General features: G+C 44.3%; 1 protein-coding gene and 1 long non-coding RNA gene across 2 annotated transcripts; both read right to left on the bottom strand.

Moving 5' to 3' along the window:
- Positions 1 to 8,067: 8,067 nt before the first annotated feature.
- Positions 8,068 to 11,503, bottom strand: LOC139614643 (ovarian abundant message protein-like). Its single transcript, XM_071472079.1, has 2 exons — positions 11,500 to 11,503; positions 8,068 to 8,399 (listed from the first exon to the last, which is right to left on the bottom strand). The coding sequence occupies exons 1-2, from the start codon at positions 11,501 to 11,503 to the stop codon at positions 8,068 to 8,070; spliced, it is 336 nt and encodes a 111-aa protein (XP_071328180.1).
- Positions 11,504 to 18,294: 6,791 nt separating this feature from the next.
- LOC139614642 (uncharacterized) lies at positions 18,295 to 19,401 on the bottom strand. Its single transcript, XR_011687109.1, has 3 exons — positions 19,349 to 19,401; positions 18,769 to 18,881; positions 18,295 to 18,614 (listed from the first exon to the last, which is right to left on the bottom strand). It is a non-coding gene; the product is annotated as an uncharacterized lncRNA (long non-coding RNA).
- Positions 19,402 to 20,396: the final 995 nt, after the last annotated feature.

The raw sequence follows: 20,396 nt of genomic DNA on the forward strand, positions 1-20,396 counted from the left end.
TTCAGTAGCTACACAAATATGACAAAAAAGTAATTGAACTGCTGTTTATTTCTGGAGGTTTTTACTCAGCCTGCAGATGAGGTGTGTGTCCTCCTGTCCTTCTGTATTTCAGCGTTTTATTCAGGTGGTAACTTCATCAACACATTTCACTAAAATCACTGCAGGTAAGAGTTGTTTTTGACCCCTACTTAACGAGATATATTCTGATACCTGTGCTTATAGATAATAACTGTAATTAATGGGCTCAACCCACCAGCTATTGTAATTATTCACAGGGTTCTACACTGCAGATGTAAAGGTTTTTAAGAAGAAAAAAAAATGGTTAAATGGAAAACGTTTAATTACTGCTCAGGTTTAAAATGAATCCAGCCTGATGGAAAAAAAGTGTTTTCAGAGAAACATCAGTAAGAAGCCACAGTCCTCTGACTCTGACAGGGGGAGGTCGGTAAAACTGGAAGCCAAGGATGTTGTATATGGAAACCAAGACGGGTCAACATCAACGCAAAAGCCACCGTGTGTAATGGAGTGTGGCTTCATTTGTTGCTTTTGTATTTGCGTTGTGGCTTTTGCTTTCATGTAGTGGCTTGTGCCTTTGTAGTGCATGTTGTTGACCCTTCTGGGTTACTGTAGTTTTATAGGATCCAGATGCCAGACTCAAAGATGGTGGATACTCACCTGAATGAAAACTGCTCACCTGGCACATGAGTCAAAAAAGTTTTACAGCTTCATATTGTGCTTCCATACAAAATTCTCTCACACTTTCTGACACAGTCAAAAGTTAGTTTCTTGGGCCTTTCCATAAAGATAATGTTGGAAGAAAGAGAGTGAGTGTGACAGACTGGTGAAGCTCACAGGATGAGTGAGTCCCACTAAAAGGTTTCATCTTTGCATTTAGTTATATTTCCTCCTGTTTCTGTGCCTTAAATCAAACCCCACACTGCGCCCAACCAGCATCGTTTGTGTGAATACTGTTTGTTTACAATATAAAAAGAGGCTGAATCTGTTTCCTAGCAACAGCTTTAACAGATGTGTAAAACTGTCGTTGCCTAGTTAGTGTGAAATGAGACGTTACAGTAAAGTTGTGGAGGAAACATGAAAGCAGATCTGCAGTCTGTCAGTTTGATGTAAATCCTGCCAAGGTCTGAAAAAGATGCTGCTCAGTAAACATTTACTTCACCTGTGTGATGACTGTGAACGCTGCGGCTCCGTGGGGAGTTCAAAACCAGCAGAGAGCGGGAAAATACGGGAGAGGAAGACGAGTGAAGAAGAACAGAGACGAGGAAGCTCCAGTGATAATTAACACTCAGACTTTCTCCTAAACACAAATTCCAGCGCTTTTCTCTTTCAAAATAAAGTGAGGAAAAACTTCCTTTTCTGTTGTGGGAAGACGAGAGAAACATAAAACCAGCAGCTCTGATTAATAATGATTCATCGTTATCACCATCAATAAAGTTTGATTCAATCAGAACTGTCCATAATTAATCATTAAGTGATTTTATTATAATTATCTGCTGCTATTCTTTCATATTCTGTGGCGACAGTTTTAGTATTGTATTTTTTTAAACCTAACCCTGATGACAAAATAAATCCAGCCCACACTTCAGCCACATGCTCGTCTTCTTCTGGCCCAATATACGCCCAGTTCCATGGCCCAAATCTGGCCCATCATCATCATGACTGTCAGATGCTGCTTCCACATCTGGACCAGTTCTGGTGGATGCACAGAAAATCTGGTCAATACTGGAGGAAACTGGAGGATTCAGCTCCAGGTAAAAACCTCCAGAACCACTGACACTGAAGGATCCAGACCAGGAGACGCTGGTATGGGGGGTGATGGGAGTGATGGGGGTGATGGGGGGGATGGGGGGGATGTTTCCTCCACAACACTGATGTGTTATTTGACTTTCAGACGTTCAGCCTGGACTCCTCTCCTCCACCCTCCTCCTCCTCTCTGTGGGAGGTGTAACTCTGGTTTAGTGAGTGTGTGTCAGGTGCAGCAGTGAGATTATACACCAGTGAAAAGTACACACACACACACACACACACACACACACACACCACAGGGTGTGTGGTAACATCCACACACCAATCCCCAGTCCAGCTTTATCTCTCAGTGATGAAGTTATTAAAGACTAAAGTGTGAATCCCAGAGCAGAGTCCTGATTAGAGACACAGACACACAACCTGCAGCAGAGGACTCGGAGTGTGTTGCTGTTGTTGTTCTGTCGTTATCCTCATTAATGTTGTTCCTTTGTTTTCTGCTCTGAGATGTGATTTAGTGTTGAGCTGAGTAAAGTTGCTTCCCTCCTCTTAACGATGCTCAGTTGGCTCACTGATGTAATGACTGGTCTCCTGGTCCTCGGAGTCTCAGAGGACTCAGACCTGCAGACTGACACTGGACTGACTTGACTGTGACCCAGTGGAGATGAGACTGTTGTGTAGCTGAGCCTGGCCTGGTTTGTAAAGTGTGTGTTTTAGTTTTGAATGTGCAGAGTGTGACGGGACATTGTGATAGATGTGCACAAGATGCACGTGAGTCATAATTTGTAGATAAAATAATTATCCTGCAAAGAATAATTTAATTTAGGTGAATCTGATCTGTGCACAACTAATTAATTTGCTTGACATTATCAACACATCTGCAGGGAGAGTGGTAAATAATGAAGTTTTTTTAATTATTCAATTTTTCTTTATTTAAGCAGGTAAAATGATCATTGACATTAAAGCCTCTCACTCTCGTTGAGGCATCGATTCATTACAACAATAAATACAGACTTAACACTGTCACACACATCCAGGTACGATTGGTCTGATTTTCCCAAATGATCTAAAACAAAGTTAGAACAACAAGGGGCAGTGAGCATCATGGGAACACAGGGCTCGTTGGTTCTGGTTTCTGCACATTAACACAGGTACATGGGAACCAGTGATGTACAGACAACCATCAGTGGATCAGTGTGATAATAAAGAAAACATATAAACATGATCATTCTGAATGAAGTTCTGCACTCACTGTGATTTCTGAGCAGGTTGCTGTAATGAGACGTGTAAATAGAAGTGAGCAGGAAGGCAGAGTGATGGCCGCTCAGCAGCAGAGTGGGCTGAGTAAACAAGCTGTGTCTGCAGAGACGCTCAGTAATCTGAGCCAGGATTAAAAGTGACCTCTCTTGTCACTGTAAAGATCTCACTAACATCTCCTGCGGTTCATGTTATACCTCAGACTGATTCTGTGCTGCACAGGGCAGAGTGTGTAGAGTGGCACAGCAGGGGGGGTGGTGGGGGGGCAGTGGGGGGGCTCCTGTCCATGTTTGCAGCAGCTGCAGAAATATGGCTGCAGCTAAATAGAAGATCTTCTGGTCTGATGCAGCATGATGATGGAGCTTTACTGAGGAGGTGTAGCTGTTGGTGTGATATAGTCCCATTATTATTGCTTTATTTTTGCTATGACATTTTAAGTCATTTACTTCTCACGTTTGAAAGACATCTGTAGATGCATTGATTGACTAAAGGTTCTGTAAATGAGATTTTAAACAGTAACACAGCAGTAAACAGCTGTTCTCTATGTAAAGATACAGTGGAGTCATGGCGTCCTGAGCAGAGCACGAAGCCACACCCCCTCTGTGTGTTCCTCTGGTCTTAGTTTTGGTCGCTGGTCTGGTAGTGTGTTCAGGCTCAAAACTTCCAGAAAGTCTTTACCAGCTCCATCAGTGTCATTCGTGTGACTGGTCCCAGTGGATCAGTCCAGTCCTGAATCTCTCTCCTGGTCTGACCCTGGATCCAGTCCTGGTCTGTCTGTCCTGAGGTCGAGAAGCTACGAGCTGCTGAAGTCCAGCTGGACTCAGAACTGGTTTTCTTCTCCTCATGTGTCAGTAACTTGATGCTACATAATGTTAATGTCTGTTTTCATTCGTGAGGCTACAGTAGCATGCTAACATCAGCTAACTGCTGTTACCAATATTATGAATGTGTTTGTCAGATGTTGCTATTGCTAGCTGGGGCTAACTGGGCTAATGGTTGTGGTTAGATTGTTTCTTGTCGGCTCTCATGTAAACAGGTTAACTTTATTCATGTCAGCATCTTGTTGGGTGGGCTACTGAACTAACGGGGGGGGGGGGCTGATTGAGCATTAACTTTGGTCTGCGATGTTGGTGGTATAGTGCGACATCTAGTGGCAGTGATGCTCATTTAAAGAACCTTTGAGAACCTTCCCACTCGTCAAACAAGGTGTGAAGTTAAATAAAGCACCCACAGCACAGAGTCATCAGCACAGACAGATCCACCTGTCTTCATCCTCACTGCTGCCAAGGTTAATGTCTGAGGTAAATATGCACACCGCGATGTCAGAAACAGAGAAGAAGACGTGCGTCAGCGTGGTGTGTGAGCGCAGTGTAACAGAGGGATTCACAGGGTTAATCTGTATTCAGAGCTGCACTGGGAAAATGGAGCATTTTAAGCCTTTAGTTTTGGATGGTTTCATGATGTTGCTTCTGATTTTAATTAACACAACTTTTCAGAGGGAAATGTGGCTCTTATGGGCCAGTTGTGCGTGAATGAAATCTAAAGTAAAACAGAGGAACTACTGAATGAAGAAGCACTGACTTCCTGTGGCGTCTGTCTGCGCCTCAGCCTGCTGCTGCATATCCCACATTTTAAGAACCATCACTTTCCACCTTTTGACACATCCTACGAGAAATCACAGTTATGTATATTTCTGTGTTTGTGCTGAGAGACTGTGTGCATAAGCTATTTATATTGGAGTGTGTTTGATTATATTCGATAGAGGAGCGTAACAATTTGGAGCTCTACTGTGGAAGTACCTGTCAGGCTCAGATAAGCATTAGAAAAAATAGAGAAGCGAGGGAGGGAGGGAAATGAAAATGCATGGAGAGCGAAAGAAATGGAGAGGAGGAGGAGGAATAACAAAGACAAATGCTGGCAAACACATTGTTCATTAACAGGTAGAGATCAATAGAAGTGACTGGAACACACCAGGCTGGTGGCTTTAGAAATACAGTATGTTTACATACAGTCACACCAGGAGGCCGAACTTCCACATTATCTTCATAACACTGTGAAAATGTTCATTATGAATTACTAAGGTCACAGTCTGACCTTGTGTCCTTCTGTATATCTGAGACTGACCAGTAACAAACGAGCCCACAGGTCGTCTGTCAGCAGGTCACTATGACCCAGAGTTAGGTTCTGTTGCTAGGCGACATCTAGTGGTCGTAGTAATGATGACAGGAGCAAAGGGAAAAGTGCGGTGACGTAGTTTATAGAGCGACAAAGTCCACGTCAGGAGGAGGTTGGGGTGGATGGATGAATATGACCCAGGAGAGCGGTGTTCGATTCCCATGTGACAGGAGCAGTTTATGTTGTTTCTATTATCCATGACCTTATTATTGTAACCATGACAACAAAGATTGTCTAATGCTGACGAAGTACTTATTTTAACCCAAATCACCATCTTTACCTGAACCTAACCAAGGAAAGACCGTTACTATAGTAACCCTGAGTGAGCTGCTCCACCGTTGCCATCTTGGCAGTGCCTGACTCCGCCCCCAATTCCCAGCTAATCCAAAAATGGTCAAAGAAGTGGGGCATGTGTGGAGCTGAGACTTCGGTGCATTTCAGACTCTAGTGGTCATTAGAGGAACTGCAGCTTTTAGATCTTCACTGATGAGGCTTCATGTTTCAGACCTGGAGGCTGATGATGGTTGTATCAGAGGGGTGAAAAAAATGACCTGTATGGTTATTCAGGTTGGAGGACTCTTCTTCTCCTTCTTCTTCTTCTTCTTCTTCCTCTGATATTCAACCGAAATCCATCTGGTCTGGTTTGGATCAGTTCAGTTCAATTACTCCATTAGTTCTAACATTAAACATATGGTACTGAGTCAGTTTAACTAAACCTAAGTTGACAAAGTGAAGTTAACTCAACTGTTCCACAGAGAACAGATGGTTCACCGTCTGACCCCTGGTGCACTGCTCTGCCTGATTATTAGAGCTTTTCCCTGAATGTCAGCCTCATTAAAACCAGGATCAGGACCAGTCAGAGATCAGATCAGAACAATGATTAACATCATCATTAACACTGAATGTCTGATGTGATGCTGGACGATGTACTGTTGTAATATTCATATTGAGCATCAATAGACCATAAAAAACTCATAAGGAACATCTCTGAGACTCGAGCCGTGACTTGGACTTGGTCCAAAAGGCTTAAAAACAGCTCTGGCACCACCTCTGAAGAACCTGTCGCCAGTGAAGCAGCAGCCACCTTTTCTTTTAAATGTATTTGGCAAAACAAACTGGGACTTTACTCTGTAAACACACAGTAATTCTAGGAGACAGGAGTGTGTGGGATGTGATCAATGTGCCTCCTCATACACACACCGAGCGATCAGTCAGTCAATAATCCACAATCCTCCTCCTGCAAATGTGCATCAGTCTGCAGGAGGAAGACAGACAGAGACATACCTTAACAAAACAACATCGCTCTCATTTTCCCTCCCTCAGCGTCTTTGTGTGTCTGCTCTTCGAGCCGTCTGTCATTCAGTCGCTGCTTCTTTTGGGGGTAAACACAAAGCCTGAAAACCTTCATTTGTCCTTGTAGGTTGTTGCAGAAGTCTGCTCATCTTTCTACTGCCCCTTTTTCCTACACACACACACACACACACACACACACACACTCCTCCCGGCTGTCAAATGTCAGCAGTTACGGTAGAGCAGCATAGTGTGTGGAGGCTTCACAGAGAAAGATGATTGCTTGTGTTATCAGTGTTGAAACAGACAAATCAATCCCGCCCTGACAACCACACAATTAGCCGCTTTATTAGCCTGCGTGTAGACCGGCTCATCTGGAGGGGGGAGTCAAGTACCCACAAATAAATGTTTCAGCACACAGAGAGGAGGAAGTACAGAGAGAGGAGTCTGTGTGTGTGTGTGTGTGTGTGTGTGTGTGTGTGTGTGTGTGTAAAATGTGGGGACAGGGGTGAAGATTGATTGGACTGATTAAACCTGTGAATTACAGAGAGGATCAGAGCTCTCGCTGCATATCTCACTTGTTGACCATAATGAGGGCTGTCCTTCAGTCACTCAGTGCAGCTGAGGAACACACACACACACACACAACCTCACTGTGTCTGTTCACAAACTGTAAATAAAGATGGGCGGAGCCTCTGTGACATCACCCACAAGTTTCTGAAGCTCAGAGTGAGCTGCTCCACTGTCGCCATCTTGGCAGTGCCTGACTCCGCCCCTAACTCCCAGCTAATCCAAAAATGGTCAAAGAGGCGGGGCTGAGACTTCATCACATGTTGGTTTGTGGCAAGCATATGCTCACCCACCTGTCACTCAAAGAGGCCACGCCCTCAATTCTCCATATCTTAAGTCCTTAATAAAATGTGAACAGGTGAGTTCTATAAAATTCAGTTAAATTTAATCAAATAAAATATGAATCAGCTCAGGATCTCAGGCCTCTGAAGCCCAAACAAATACAGGTTATTTTTCTAGGTCCTGTATTTTCCAGCTCACTTCCTGGAAACTGTCCTCATGATTTCCTAAAAACCATCTGGTGTTTAGTTGTTAATTATTAGGATATTTCCAAGAGAAGAAGATTGGTCCTAATCATAAGGGAAATGGAGAAAGTGTTGGTTGCTATAGTTATGAACTTTTAGTTGAAAACATGAAGCATGGTGAAGGAAAAACAAACTGATGCATTTAAGGATAAATAAACAGAGAAATGTCAGTCAAACTGTGTCCCAGTTCAGGGGCCACATCCTTCGGGGGACACGGTCACAGTCGTCGTAGACCATGACGGCCGGAGCGAAACGAGACCATCTGGTCTAAGGAGGATTTTCTCCCATTAACAGAGAAATATGTTTTCAGGTATTAGAACCTGAACTTGATCCAACCTGGACCCACAGCACAGAGATGTTCCAGGTGGACCCACCAGGACGACCATTATTACAAAAAGCATGACGACCAGTTTCATTGTAATATTTTATCTGATCAGTATAAACCTGTCGTTCTCTGTTAGTTTGTGTTTTGGCTGCAGAAGCTCTGAATTCATCCTCTCCCCACTTCAGAGGAACAATCCTCCACCTCTGGATGTTCCTCCATCTCTGGATGTTCCTCCTCCACCACTGGATGTTCCTCCATCTCTGGATGTTCCTCCTCCACCACTGGATGTTCCTCCACCTCTGGATGTTCCTCCCCCACCACTGGATGTTCCTCCTCCACCTCTGGATGTTCCTCCACCTCTGGATGTTCCTCCTCCACCACTGGATGTTCCTCCTCCACTTCTGGATGCCCCTTGACCCCTGGATGCTCCTCCACCTCTGGATGTTCCTCCTCCACCTCTGGATGTTCCTCCACCTCCAGATGTTCCTCCTCCACCTCTGCATGTTCAGCCCAGAGACCAAGAGCAGCTCAGAACTGAAGTAGATCAGCTATAAATCTTTAACAGGCAGCAGCATAGAGACAAGCTCCAACCATCCTCTGACTATTACAGAGCTTAGTTTAGACTAAGAGTGTGTGTGTCTGTGTGTTTGTGTGTGTGTGTGTGTGTGTGTGTGCAGGGGGTATGGATAGCCATTGATTTCCCCCTCTGCAGTTGTATAGGTTAACTCAGCTGGACCAGAGAGGGAGGAATGAGGGGATGGATGAGAATTATTTGGTGGTCGTCCACACACACACACAAACACACACACACACACACACACACACACACACACACACACACACACACACACACACATAAAATCAATAGGGGTAAGAGGAACATCACCCTGAAGACTGATTGTTTCCAGCCCAGATGCAGAAGGAGAGAAAATAGCTTTCTTATTGAATCAACACCAACCTGCTGCTCCCTTATCACACACACTGTATGCCTCCTCACAGACACCTGTTTGTGTGTGTGTGTGTTGGGGGGAGGGAGGGAGGAGGAGGCAGAGGGAAGGAGATAGAGTAGGGGAGAGAAAATTATCAATCAAAACCATCAGACACTATCTAATGAGCCTGAAGCCAAACGCAGCCTCCAGGAAGGCAGACGTTAGCTCCTCTGCTGTCGCCGCCATGTTTTCTCTTCCACCATCAGCAGCCTCACTCCTCACGCTGCTTATTCACATCCAACAGTGTGCAAGAATCTCTCCTGTCAGAACTAATTACTGTTACAACCTCATCTCCAACATTTTGCCTCATCTGATGCTGAGACTCAGTCAGACCCTGGTGCAGCGTGTCCTCCTGGTTCAGGTCGTTCACACCGGTGACGGCACAGATTAAAGTTCATTAAAGTTAATTAAAAGATAGTGTCAGCAACTTTATTCAACGCAAGGCTCAGTTTCTGAATACAGGCTGTGAGCATTTCTCTGTGGACTGAGGCTTTGATACTTTCACAGTATTAATATAGAACCTAGACCTGCTTTATAATCACAAACACATGGACATCTGCCTTTAGACTGTGGAGCTTTGACTTCAACAGGGACGTGCAGCTCAAACCAGAGTTCCTACCAACCTGATGCAGAGACTCTGCAGGAATTGTTGCAAACACATGTTTTTTTCCAGCAAACAAAAGATAAAGTTAATAGAAAAAATGTTGAATGTATGTGATTATTTATCATCAGTTATATTTGCAGGAGGTCTGTGTGGTAAAGAAGCAAAACATATTTAAATAAAGTATCAGGTCACAAAAACTGCCTCCATTTTTTAAATTCATTTTTCCAGCCAGATAACCAATTCCATTATAAATGCCCATTATAATGTTATTTTCCAGATTAATAAATATATAAACGCAGTAAATTGCATTCACATATTTACCTTTGTTAAATAAGCTGAAAGAGGCTGAGACTGACTGTGTGCTCTGGGCTCACACCTGTTAACAGGTGTCTACAGTGCAGCAGAAACCCTGTCACACTCCCACACTCTCACCTCTAAACAGACTTAATCTCACTTCTTAAAGTCAGACGGCAGCTTTTCCTCCACAATCACTTATTTAATCAGTGAAATTACAGCTCACCTCAGTGTGTGGAAATGAAGGAGAGTTTGTCCCTGAATGATGGAGTCACAGCAGAGAGTCGGTCACAGGAAACAAAGGCTCCGTTAAAGACAGGATCAGCTTAAACTTTCATTGTTTGTTAGTTGATTTTAAAGCTCCATCCAGTCTAAAGGCAGATGTCCATGTGTTTGTGATTATAAAGCAGGTCTAGGTTCTATATTAATACTGTGAAAGTATCAAAGCCTCAGTGCACAGAGAAATGCACACAGCCTGTATTCAGAAACTGAGCCTTAAAACCAGCCGTCAGGACTTCTGCAACTTTGTGATGTCACAACAAAACAGTCACCATCCTCCAACCTTGCAAGATTTGGTTTCTCTGAGTATTTACCTGAAATCTGCTATATTTTTTATAGAGGAGAGGTTCAGATCCTCTCTTCTGATTGGCTGACTGACCTGTTGTTACCAGAGCTCCAGAGAGAAGCCTGAGAGAGGAGATGTGAAACTACACTGAGATGGTTTTTGGTTCTACTTATATATATATATATAAATATATATATATTTATTGATATCAACTTCAAAATAAAACGGAGGAGAACAGTAATTCAGTTCTATTCCAGAAATATATTTACAGCTCAGAGAACTTCACACTAATTTAAACTGTTTAAACGTCTTTAACGTGTGTTTTGTGAGCTGTGATGGTTAAAATCGTATCTTCACACCAGCATGTTCTTATTTGATTTATCAAAGCAGAGTCCACTGATACCAGATTAGAGGGAACTGGGTTTGATGAAGAACCATTTAACTTTAACAAGTGGCTGAAATGACCAGTGGGGGTTTCTGATAGAGAGGTGTGAAGATGAAAGTCTACACTGTGTGTGTGTGTGTGTGTGTGTACTTGTACTTGCTACATAGTAAGGACCAAAAAAAGTATTTTACTAACAGAGTGAGGACATTTTGGGAAAGTGAGGACATTTTGGCCGGTCCTCACTTTTTGAGACACCTTCAAATCACATTTTGAGGGTTAGGACTTGGTTTTAGAGTTATGGTTAGAATTAGGTTTAGGTTAAGGTTAGGGTCAGGGTTAGGGTTAGGCACTCAGGTGTGATGGTTAAGGTTAGGGTAAGGGGCTAGGGAATGCATTATGTCAATGAGTGTCCTCACAAAGATGGAAGTACAAGTATGTGTGTGTGTGTGTGTTTGTGTGTGTGTGTGTGTGTGTGTGTGTGTGTGTGTGTGTGTGTGTGTGTGTGTGTGTGTGTGTGTGCATGTGTGTGTGTGTGTGTGTGTGTGTGTTCACCTGTGGGAAGTTTTTCCGAGCATCCTTCATGTTCTGTTTTAGCTGTGGCCCCAGGAGAGGAAGCTGAAAGCAGCTGAAAGAGAAGCAGAGAAGAAGAACTAACTCGACTTCCCTCAGCTGACGACTTCGTTTAGGTAAACAGCTTCATTTCTGCACTGATGCTGTTTCCATATCATTCACTTCTTTTTATCATAATCTCAGACTTTACCCATATTTGCATGCATATATACAGCCGTGCAGACAAACAGCACACACACACACACACACACATGCACCCACAAGATCAAAACACAGTTTGAAACGACTCCAATGGGATGTGCTGAGATTAAGGGGATTAGAAGTCATGCAGCCCCACCAGCGATGAGAGAGGAGAGAATCGTTCCCAAGGTAACGTCGCTCGCAGCTTCCCTCCACCTGACACACTTAATGTGCCTCTCTGAATCAGCTCACTGCCTTTTTCCTTTTGTGACACCTTCTGTCTCTGCAACACTTAACTTTGTCCCAACATACTTTTCTCTGCTTCACCTCCAACTTCGTCTGTAGTTTCTGCTCACACCTGCAGTAATGCAGGTACGATGACCTCAGACTTTGTGTGATGTGATGGGAAGACGAAGACGGTGGTGGAGAGTTGTTGTTGGTCACCAGGTCTGATTGGTGGATAAAGTTGTGTGTCATCTGCATAATGGTGAAAATGGATATTGAATTTGATGATGCAGAGAGGGAGCATGTACATGAAAAATAAAATGGGACCCAGCTGGAAAACAGCTGTACATGATGTTAGTGAGCAGGGGTCTTTAACTAAAGCTGCGATGTCACAACAAGCCACGCTCACCGACCTCGAGCCTCGCTCCCCCCAGCAAAACATTCACATGCCTGCAATCAACCAAAGGACTGAAGACAGTAGAGTTTGGAGCCATGTTGCTACTGGGAGAGGAACTTTTTGACCAACCAATCAAAGTGGACTCTGTAAATTGAGGGCTGCACCACTTCCAGGTGAATTAATGCTGAGACATGCAAGAGAAAAGTCATTGCTTCAGTGTGACAAGCTCCTGGTGTTCGTCTCACTTCAGCGGCCATGAAGAAACATGCACAAGTGCAGAGTCAGGGAGGAGGAGAGTTAAACATACAGTTGATTCAGGGTCTGGACTCAGCAACACAAAGATACAAGCAAACTTTGGTTTGTGTCTGTGTTTGTTTCCATGTCTATGAGCAAAGTAACCAGAGGCAGAGGAGCTGGTGCCCCTGTTTCCAAAGTGTGTGTGTGTGTGTGTGTGTGTGTGTGTAATAAAGGCTGTGTCAGAGATAATTGGGAGTGGATGCACATCTCGTCGTGTCTGAAAGAGTCTGAGAGCATCAATAAAACAGGAGAGGGAGGAGAGGAGGAGGCAGACCTCCCTGCAGCTGGACTGGAGGTTCAAGGGCCTCATTAACCCACCATCACAAGCTGTAGCTCACACAGAGAGACATCAGTGAGGGCCCCTGAGCTGTCGGCCCTCGCTGTCTCAACTCCTCTGTGGGAGATGCCCCACAGTGTCCTCCTGATCAGCCTGAATCACATGTCCTCCTGCGCCTGCTCAGTCTCTTCTGTGGTTTGTCTCAGCCCACACTTGTGTAACTGCAGGTCTTCACTCAGAGACGTTGAGGTGACGCACACACACCGTGTGTGTTTGTGTTTCTGTGTGTGTTTGTGTTTCTGTGTGTGTTTCTGTAGGTGCGAGGATGCAAGAAGAACACCACCACAGGTTCTTTCTTCTTAAAGAGACAAAAGAAAAGGTACAAGAATCATTAATCAACCAATCATGGAGGAGAGGAACTTACAACTTCCGGTCAGGACTTTCACAATAAAATCAGAGTAGAAATGTATTATGAGGAAAATTATAATATTGGCTTATTAAAACTGACAGCTGTGCTGCAGAAGAAGCTGCTGTGAGTCACAGACGCAGTAAGAAGCTCCGAACGTGTAGTGGCTGTGGAGAATCTTCAGGTGCTTTCAGACAGACACTGGTTGTGTTTCCACTGTGAACACACTGAGGTTGCATATGTGATGGTTCAGCTTTTCCAGCTCCCATCGCTCGCCACCTGATCACGTGACAGAAACCAGAGCTGGGAGGTGATACAGGAGCTGATTTCACCAATCAGGGACAATTAACAACACTCATCATACTAGTTAGCAGACGTTGGTTCCATGAATGGAGTCATGCTGTTCAGCGTTGGCTCTGTTTTAAGCTCCCTGCTCTGTGAGAGACGATAGGTGGGGGGATCAGAGGCCGCCAGGTGCAACACTGGCGCCGCTTCAGTACGAAGAAAATCCAAACAGGGACATTGTCAGGAAGCAGGAAGTGTTCGCTGTCTGAGAGCAGGTTAGTTTCTACAGGTGTAGAGAAAGATACGCAGACAGATGGAAGTTTGTGCTGAACTCAACTGAACACAGACACACACAGATACACACACACAACTGGTGCTGATCTTATCTGTGTGTGTTCAGCCTCATGAAGCTGCAGTTAGTGGTTAATGAATGAAGATCCTCACAATTAACCATCTGTGTCAGAGAGTGTGTTGACTTCACACCCCTGCACTCCAGCAAGTGTGTGTCTGTTCCTGACTCTTTGTATTCCTGATGCTCGGCAGACTAATTGGATATGACGGAGGAGATAGATGCAGATGTTCTCCCAGCATGCACGGCGGGAGTCAACACCAGAGCTGTGCACAGAGGGAGATAAAGAGCCGCAGCAGTCTGAGCAGTTCACCATGAAAACAACAAACACAGCGAGCAGCTCTGCAGGGTCCGGCCTCGCTGCTGTCCTCTGGGCTGATAAAACACACACACACACACACACACACACACACATAACATCACACACACATACACACACACACACACACATAACATCACACACACACACACACATAACATCACACACACATACACACACACACACACATAACATCACGCACACACACACACACATAACATCACACACACACACACACACACATACACACACACACACACACACACACACACATAACATCACACACACACACACACACACACACACACACACATAACATCACACATACATACACACACACACACATAACATCACGCACACACACACACACATAACATCACACACACATACACACACATAACATCACACAGACATACACACACACACACACACACACACATAACATCACGCACACACACACACACACACAACATCACACACACACACACACATACACACACACACACACATAACATCATACACACACACACACACACACACATAACAACATAACATCACACACACATACTGGAGCATGCCCAGTGGAGTCAGGAGTCACACGGGGGCAGACAGAGTTTGACTGTTGATGTTTTTGCTGAAAGACATGTCAGAACTCCTTTACCTCTTCTACCTCTAAGTACCTACACACACACACACACACACACACACACACAGATAGAGAGACACACACACACACACACACACACAGATAGAGAGACACACACACACACACACACAGATAGAGAGACACACACACACACACACACACACACACAGATAGAGAGACACACACACACACACACAGATAGAGAGAGACACACACACGCACACATTCACACTTAACATGCACCCTTCAACCCTGAGGCTGTAATCAGGGAAATGTTCTAGCAAATTTGTTGTGCAGTAGCAACCCCAAAGGAGTCTGAGTAATGATGCACAACAACAGCACACAGGAAGACACGCACATACACACACACTCACACACACACGGTGTCTTTTTGTCTGTATGGTCATGTTACTGTTCACATTGATACAGATTTCAAAATAAGACAAGTTGTGTTTCACATATTCCACGAACAGACACTTTGATGTTTACATCACTGAGTTCCTCTAACGACCACTAGAGTCTGGCTCCAGCAGTGAGTCAGTCCCCACAGACTCCCATGTTCACATGTCCAACTTTACAGGAGAAAGAAACATGTTTACAGCCTGGTACACAAACTGTTCTGGTCTCTAGAGATCATTTCCTGCCGGTCGTCCTCAGTCCAGTCCTCCTGTGCTCTGGTCTCGTCTCTTTCTTTGTCAGTTTCTTCAGTGGAAGAAATTCTGAAAGGTCAGTTTCACCTGAACGCTGTGCTGCACTGTGACATCTCACCTGTGGGCGGAGCCTGTGTGTTGAAAAGGAGTGATTCACATGCACCAACATGCACAGAGGGGGCGTAGCTTCGTTCTCTGCTCAGGACGCCATGACTCCACTACATCTTTACATAGAGAACAGATGTTTGCTGCTGTGTTACTGTTTAAATCCTGTTTAAGGAACCTTCAGTTTCTGGATTAATTCACTGTTAACGAATTAAAACCAGACTTTCTCCTGCTGCAGGTGGAGCTGGGTTTAAACTGGAGAAAATGTTATTTTCCAACAATCTAAAAGTGAGTGACTTTCTGTATTTTCCCTGTTGTTCACTGTGACTTTACTGTGACGTGTGGGAGGCAACATATAAAAACATACACACACTCACAATTACACACAGTGACAATCACAGACACACTGGAGCGTAACCTTTCCAGCCTATCAGAGATCTGGTACACAAAACACACAACAGAGGCCACACAAACACACACACACACACACACACACACACGCTGAGTCCTGGGATCTGATGAGAGCAGATCTTGGTTCAACACTATATTACTTTCCTGTCCTCAGGCCCACTTCCAATCGGACGCAGCTGCTGATAAACTGACTGTGATATCACACACGAGTCCTCATTCTCACACACACACACACACACACACACACACACACACACACACACACACACACACACCCTTTTACACAGCCCAGGCCTTTGCTTGAGGCATATACATACACATATATAGACGGAGCAGCCTTTTACTTCTAAAACACACAGTGAAATGATTCCAGTAACCCCACTGGAGGATTTACAGATAGCAGAGATAGAGTCAGTCAGAGGGGCTCTGTGGCTCAGTGCTGCTGCTGCTGCTGCTGCTGCTGGTGGAGGTGGAGGTGGTGGTGGTGGAGGCTGCGGTGATGGAGGGGTAGAGCCATGCTAGGAGGGATGAAGAAAGCTGGTGAAGGGAGATAGAGGAAGCTCTGGGTGGAGCAGAGATGGTGGAGAGCTGGAGGCTGGATGGGAGGATGTGGATGTGGATGGAGCAGAGTGAGCAGCGTGGACGTGGAGCAGTGAGTTAAACCTCAGCATCACATGAACACGTTTCACGTCTTCATCATTTCTCCATAATGAGCAAATAAACTGAGGACATCGACTCACAGACGCTCTGAGCGCTGACTCTGGGCTCACGTGGGTGTGACCAACTAATCGTTTCAGTTTTGGTGCGCTGAGGCACGAGGGTTGCTCTAGAGCATCATGGGAAACAGGCTGGAAGCATGATGTACATATTCTAAACATGATGCAGATGAGTCGACTTTGTAGCTCCTGTTCTCTCTGACAGGCGAGTCCAGACTTGACATGTCACCAGGTAACAGAATAGATATTTGACATTTCTACAAACGCTGCATTTTATTTAGTTTTTATCTTTATTTTTTACATTGTTTTTACTTTTCTCTCTAGTTTATGGTGGAAAACACACCCACAGGTCGTCTGTGCAGCAGGTTTTAACGATACATAGCTACACTTATTGCCAGACACCTCCAGTGGTCATGATTAATATGACAGGAATGAAGAAGACTGGACCACATCTGACCCACACTCATTTATTTTGGTTTCATCTGACCAGAGAGTGGGAGGTGCCATCATTCTCCAGGCGTCTTCTCAAAGTTCCATCTGCAGTTTTCTGTCCTGCTCTTTACTTTAAAGCAACAGTTTGACTCTTCAGGTTGAGATCAAGGTCACACTAATGTTTAACATGTGCTGCCATGTGTTGGTAGGTGTATGTTGTTGAGCAGAGCCAAGCTAGCTGTTTCCAGTGTTGATGCTAAGCTAACCAGCTGCTGGCTGTAGGTTCATATTTACTGCACAGACAAATGTTTTTGCCTTTAAGAGTTCAGTCGTTGTTTAAGGCAAACAGTCTATTTTAGGTTGGAGTGCTCCTGTGATAACATTTTTACTATTTCTACATATTTCCATGTGTTTTCCTCAAGGCTCTGGCCTGTGTGCAGTCCTCCCCTGTTCCAGCACTGAAACACTCCTCATCATGAAATAGGAACCATTTATTGCACAGTTATGGTTGTATTTGTTGGTGCAGGTTCTCCTCTCTGCAGGGAGCTCCCTGCATGAGTCCGAGCAGCGCTGAAGATTCAGCAGGGAGCACAAACAAACTACCTGCACAACACAACCCAGCAGACACATAAATTAGATATTGAATATACAGGATGAACTCACGGAGCCCACAGAGAAAAACAATTGCAGTATATTGATGTGTGAGTAGGCTGCAGTGCTGGTGGAGAGAGAGACATGAGAACACACCGGGAGGTGAAGAGAAATTAACTGGATAACATGACTGAAACATCAGAACATGGGGTTTGTTATGGATGTGATGTGTCCTGCTCCGACTTTATAAATGCTTCTTATTCAGTGTTTTGCTGTAATTACCTCAGTGCATCACTCTGACAGCTGCAGGCTCATTGTTCATCCGTCCGGATGTAACCTGACTGTTCTCCTGCAGTCTCACTGCTCTCATCCAGATGTTTTCAGAGAAACATCTGTGGGAAGCCTCTGTCCTCTACCTGTCAGAGAGCAGCTGGTGGAGACCAAACACCGAGCCAAAAGAGAGGGAACACAAACACAGAGACTCCATGTGAATCATCACGTTGATCTGTTACTGTCTGTGTGTGTGGAAATAAGCCACTGTCTGATCAACGACGAGTTTAGAAGATAAAAATACATCAGTGTTGTGTTCACAGCTTGTTTCTGCTGCCCCCAAGTGGCCAAACAACTGTGCAGCGTTAATGAACTGCTCTTAGCTGTTGTCTTGTTTTCTCTTTAACTGTTTAACAGCAAAGTGCTTCACAGAGTTGAAAACAGTTCAGATCTGTCAAAATGCAAAAACATAGAAAACACACAGCACAGGGAGACAGTGAAGTATGAACTAAAACATGCAGTTTATCCAGAAGCCTGTTTAAACAGATGAGTCTGTAAGTGCTTTATGATGAGTCCACAGAGTCAGCAGACCTTAGAGGTGCAGGTAGACACTCCACAACCCTCAAACAGGTTTGACTCATCTGACCTGAGCGAACTGACGAGTAGGGGCCGTGCTCTGTGCGTAAGAGTCAGAATTTTGAACAGGCGGTGGCGTCCTGGATCACTTGCAGACGATCCCGGCAGATTTACTGCGGGAGGAGAAGAGTAGAGTAAAGAGTGCGCGACTGCTGCATGTTCTGTGCACAGTGTGTGAGTGTGTGGACGTGGGTGAAAGCAGGGAGGACTGTGAACAGACAGGTCCACTGAAAGATACAAATAGCAACTCTCAAGTGACTTTTGTACCTTATCTTGTCCTTGGTCAGGTCCAGTCTCACAATCAATAACAACAACTTGGAGTGTAGCCACGTGCTACAGGCTGCACTGTGTGGCAGCAGTGGGCTGGAGAGGCACTGGGACTGACAACACAAGGCCATTAAGACTTTATCAGGATCAGCGTCACAATCAGAAACATTTGACACTTTAATTATTCCTTTGTTACAACTGCAGTAACACACAGGGAAAGTTAGTAACATGTAAAACAGTAAAAAACTACTTAAATAATAAGAAATACACAGTTTGTGAATCAAAAAATGTACAAATGCAAATGTGCAAAGAGTCAAATCTCCAGGTCTCTTTAAAATTAGCATACAACAGGTCCACAGTCCTGTCCCCTCTGGTAGTGTGTGTGTGTGTGTGTGTGTGTCAGGAGACAGAATATTATGAAAAGAATAACAACTCTATACTGTTCCCATCAGTTTCTGTTCCCCCAGAATGAGAATCACTGCACTGCAGCAAACAAGTCTCATATTCTACAAATAAACTCATATGCATCCTCTCAGCCACCTTCACACACACACACACACACCAGCCTGTCTGCACACACACTGAATACAACCAGATTTATCCTTGAATGAAGCTCCAGCCTCTGCATTTAAACCCTGAGGGAGAAAAGAGACAAATAGTGAAGGTGGTTATCAGGCGGTGAGGTTATTAAAGCCCTCGTACATTCACTGATCTGTGGAGCTACTTGGATTTGAATGAACTGATCTGTCACACACAGAACAACTCCTCTCCAGCTCACCACGAATTATTCACCAAACAGATCCAGATAACTCGCCGTCCTCAGCGTCTCAACACTGTCTCCTGGAAATGAGTTTTATGTTCTAATGCACTAATTTGCAGCAGCAGACGCCACATGGATCATGTTCTCCTTTGACGTAATGAGGAAAAGTTTTTAATGAACGTATCAGCAAAGATGCAAAATGTTGATACTAAGCACATCAGTTACATGTTCACTGACAGCACATTTTATTTGTTTTTCTGTCTGCTCAAAGCAACTAAAGCCATTTTCTAATTAGCACTAAACACAACATCCAGCTGAGGTTGAAGGGAATGTCATTAGTCCTGCAGGTGTTTTGTCATCAACCAAAGTAATTGGACAAATCTAAATGTGACCTGATGATGGCGCTGGAGGAAAAGTCAGAGCATCACACAAGTTCTAACAGCTCATCCTGAGGAGAACATGAACCTCCCGTCGTCACGATCCATCCAATAGTCATTCAGATGTTTCACTTAAATCCACATAAATGAATTTCAAGGTGGCACCAAAGTCACTGAGATTCATCCTCTGTGGAACATGAATGTCTGCACAAAATTCAGAAGTAAATCCTTCCAGTAGTTGTTAAGATGTGTGGACACTTTGAGCAGCTGGTGGCGCTACAGGACAAGTCAGGGGGTCACTAAAATCATCACTGTTCATCCTCTGAGAACCATGAATTTCAACAGACAGACCAGCATTGCCATCTCTCGAGTTACTGCTACTATTGTTCAAACTGGAGATTCAACCTTTTTACTTATGATCATTTATATTTCTCTTGTAAATTTCTGTTCTCCCTGTAACTAAATGATTTTTAACAATACTTTTAAAAAGG

The sequence above is a fragment of the Trachinotus anak genome, unplaced genomic scaffold (genome assembly GCF_046630095.1).
Source record: "Trachinotus anak isolate AG129_WGS33_773 ecotype Australia unplaced genomic scaffold, CSIRO_AGI_Tana_v1 ptg000035l, whole genome shotgun sequence".
Taxonomy (NCBI): Eukaryota; Metazoa; Chordata; class Actinopteri; order Carangiformes; family Carangidae; genus Trachinotus; species Trachinotus anak.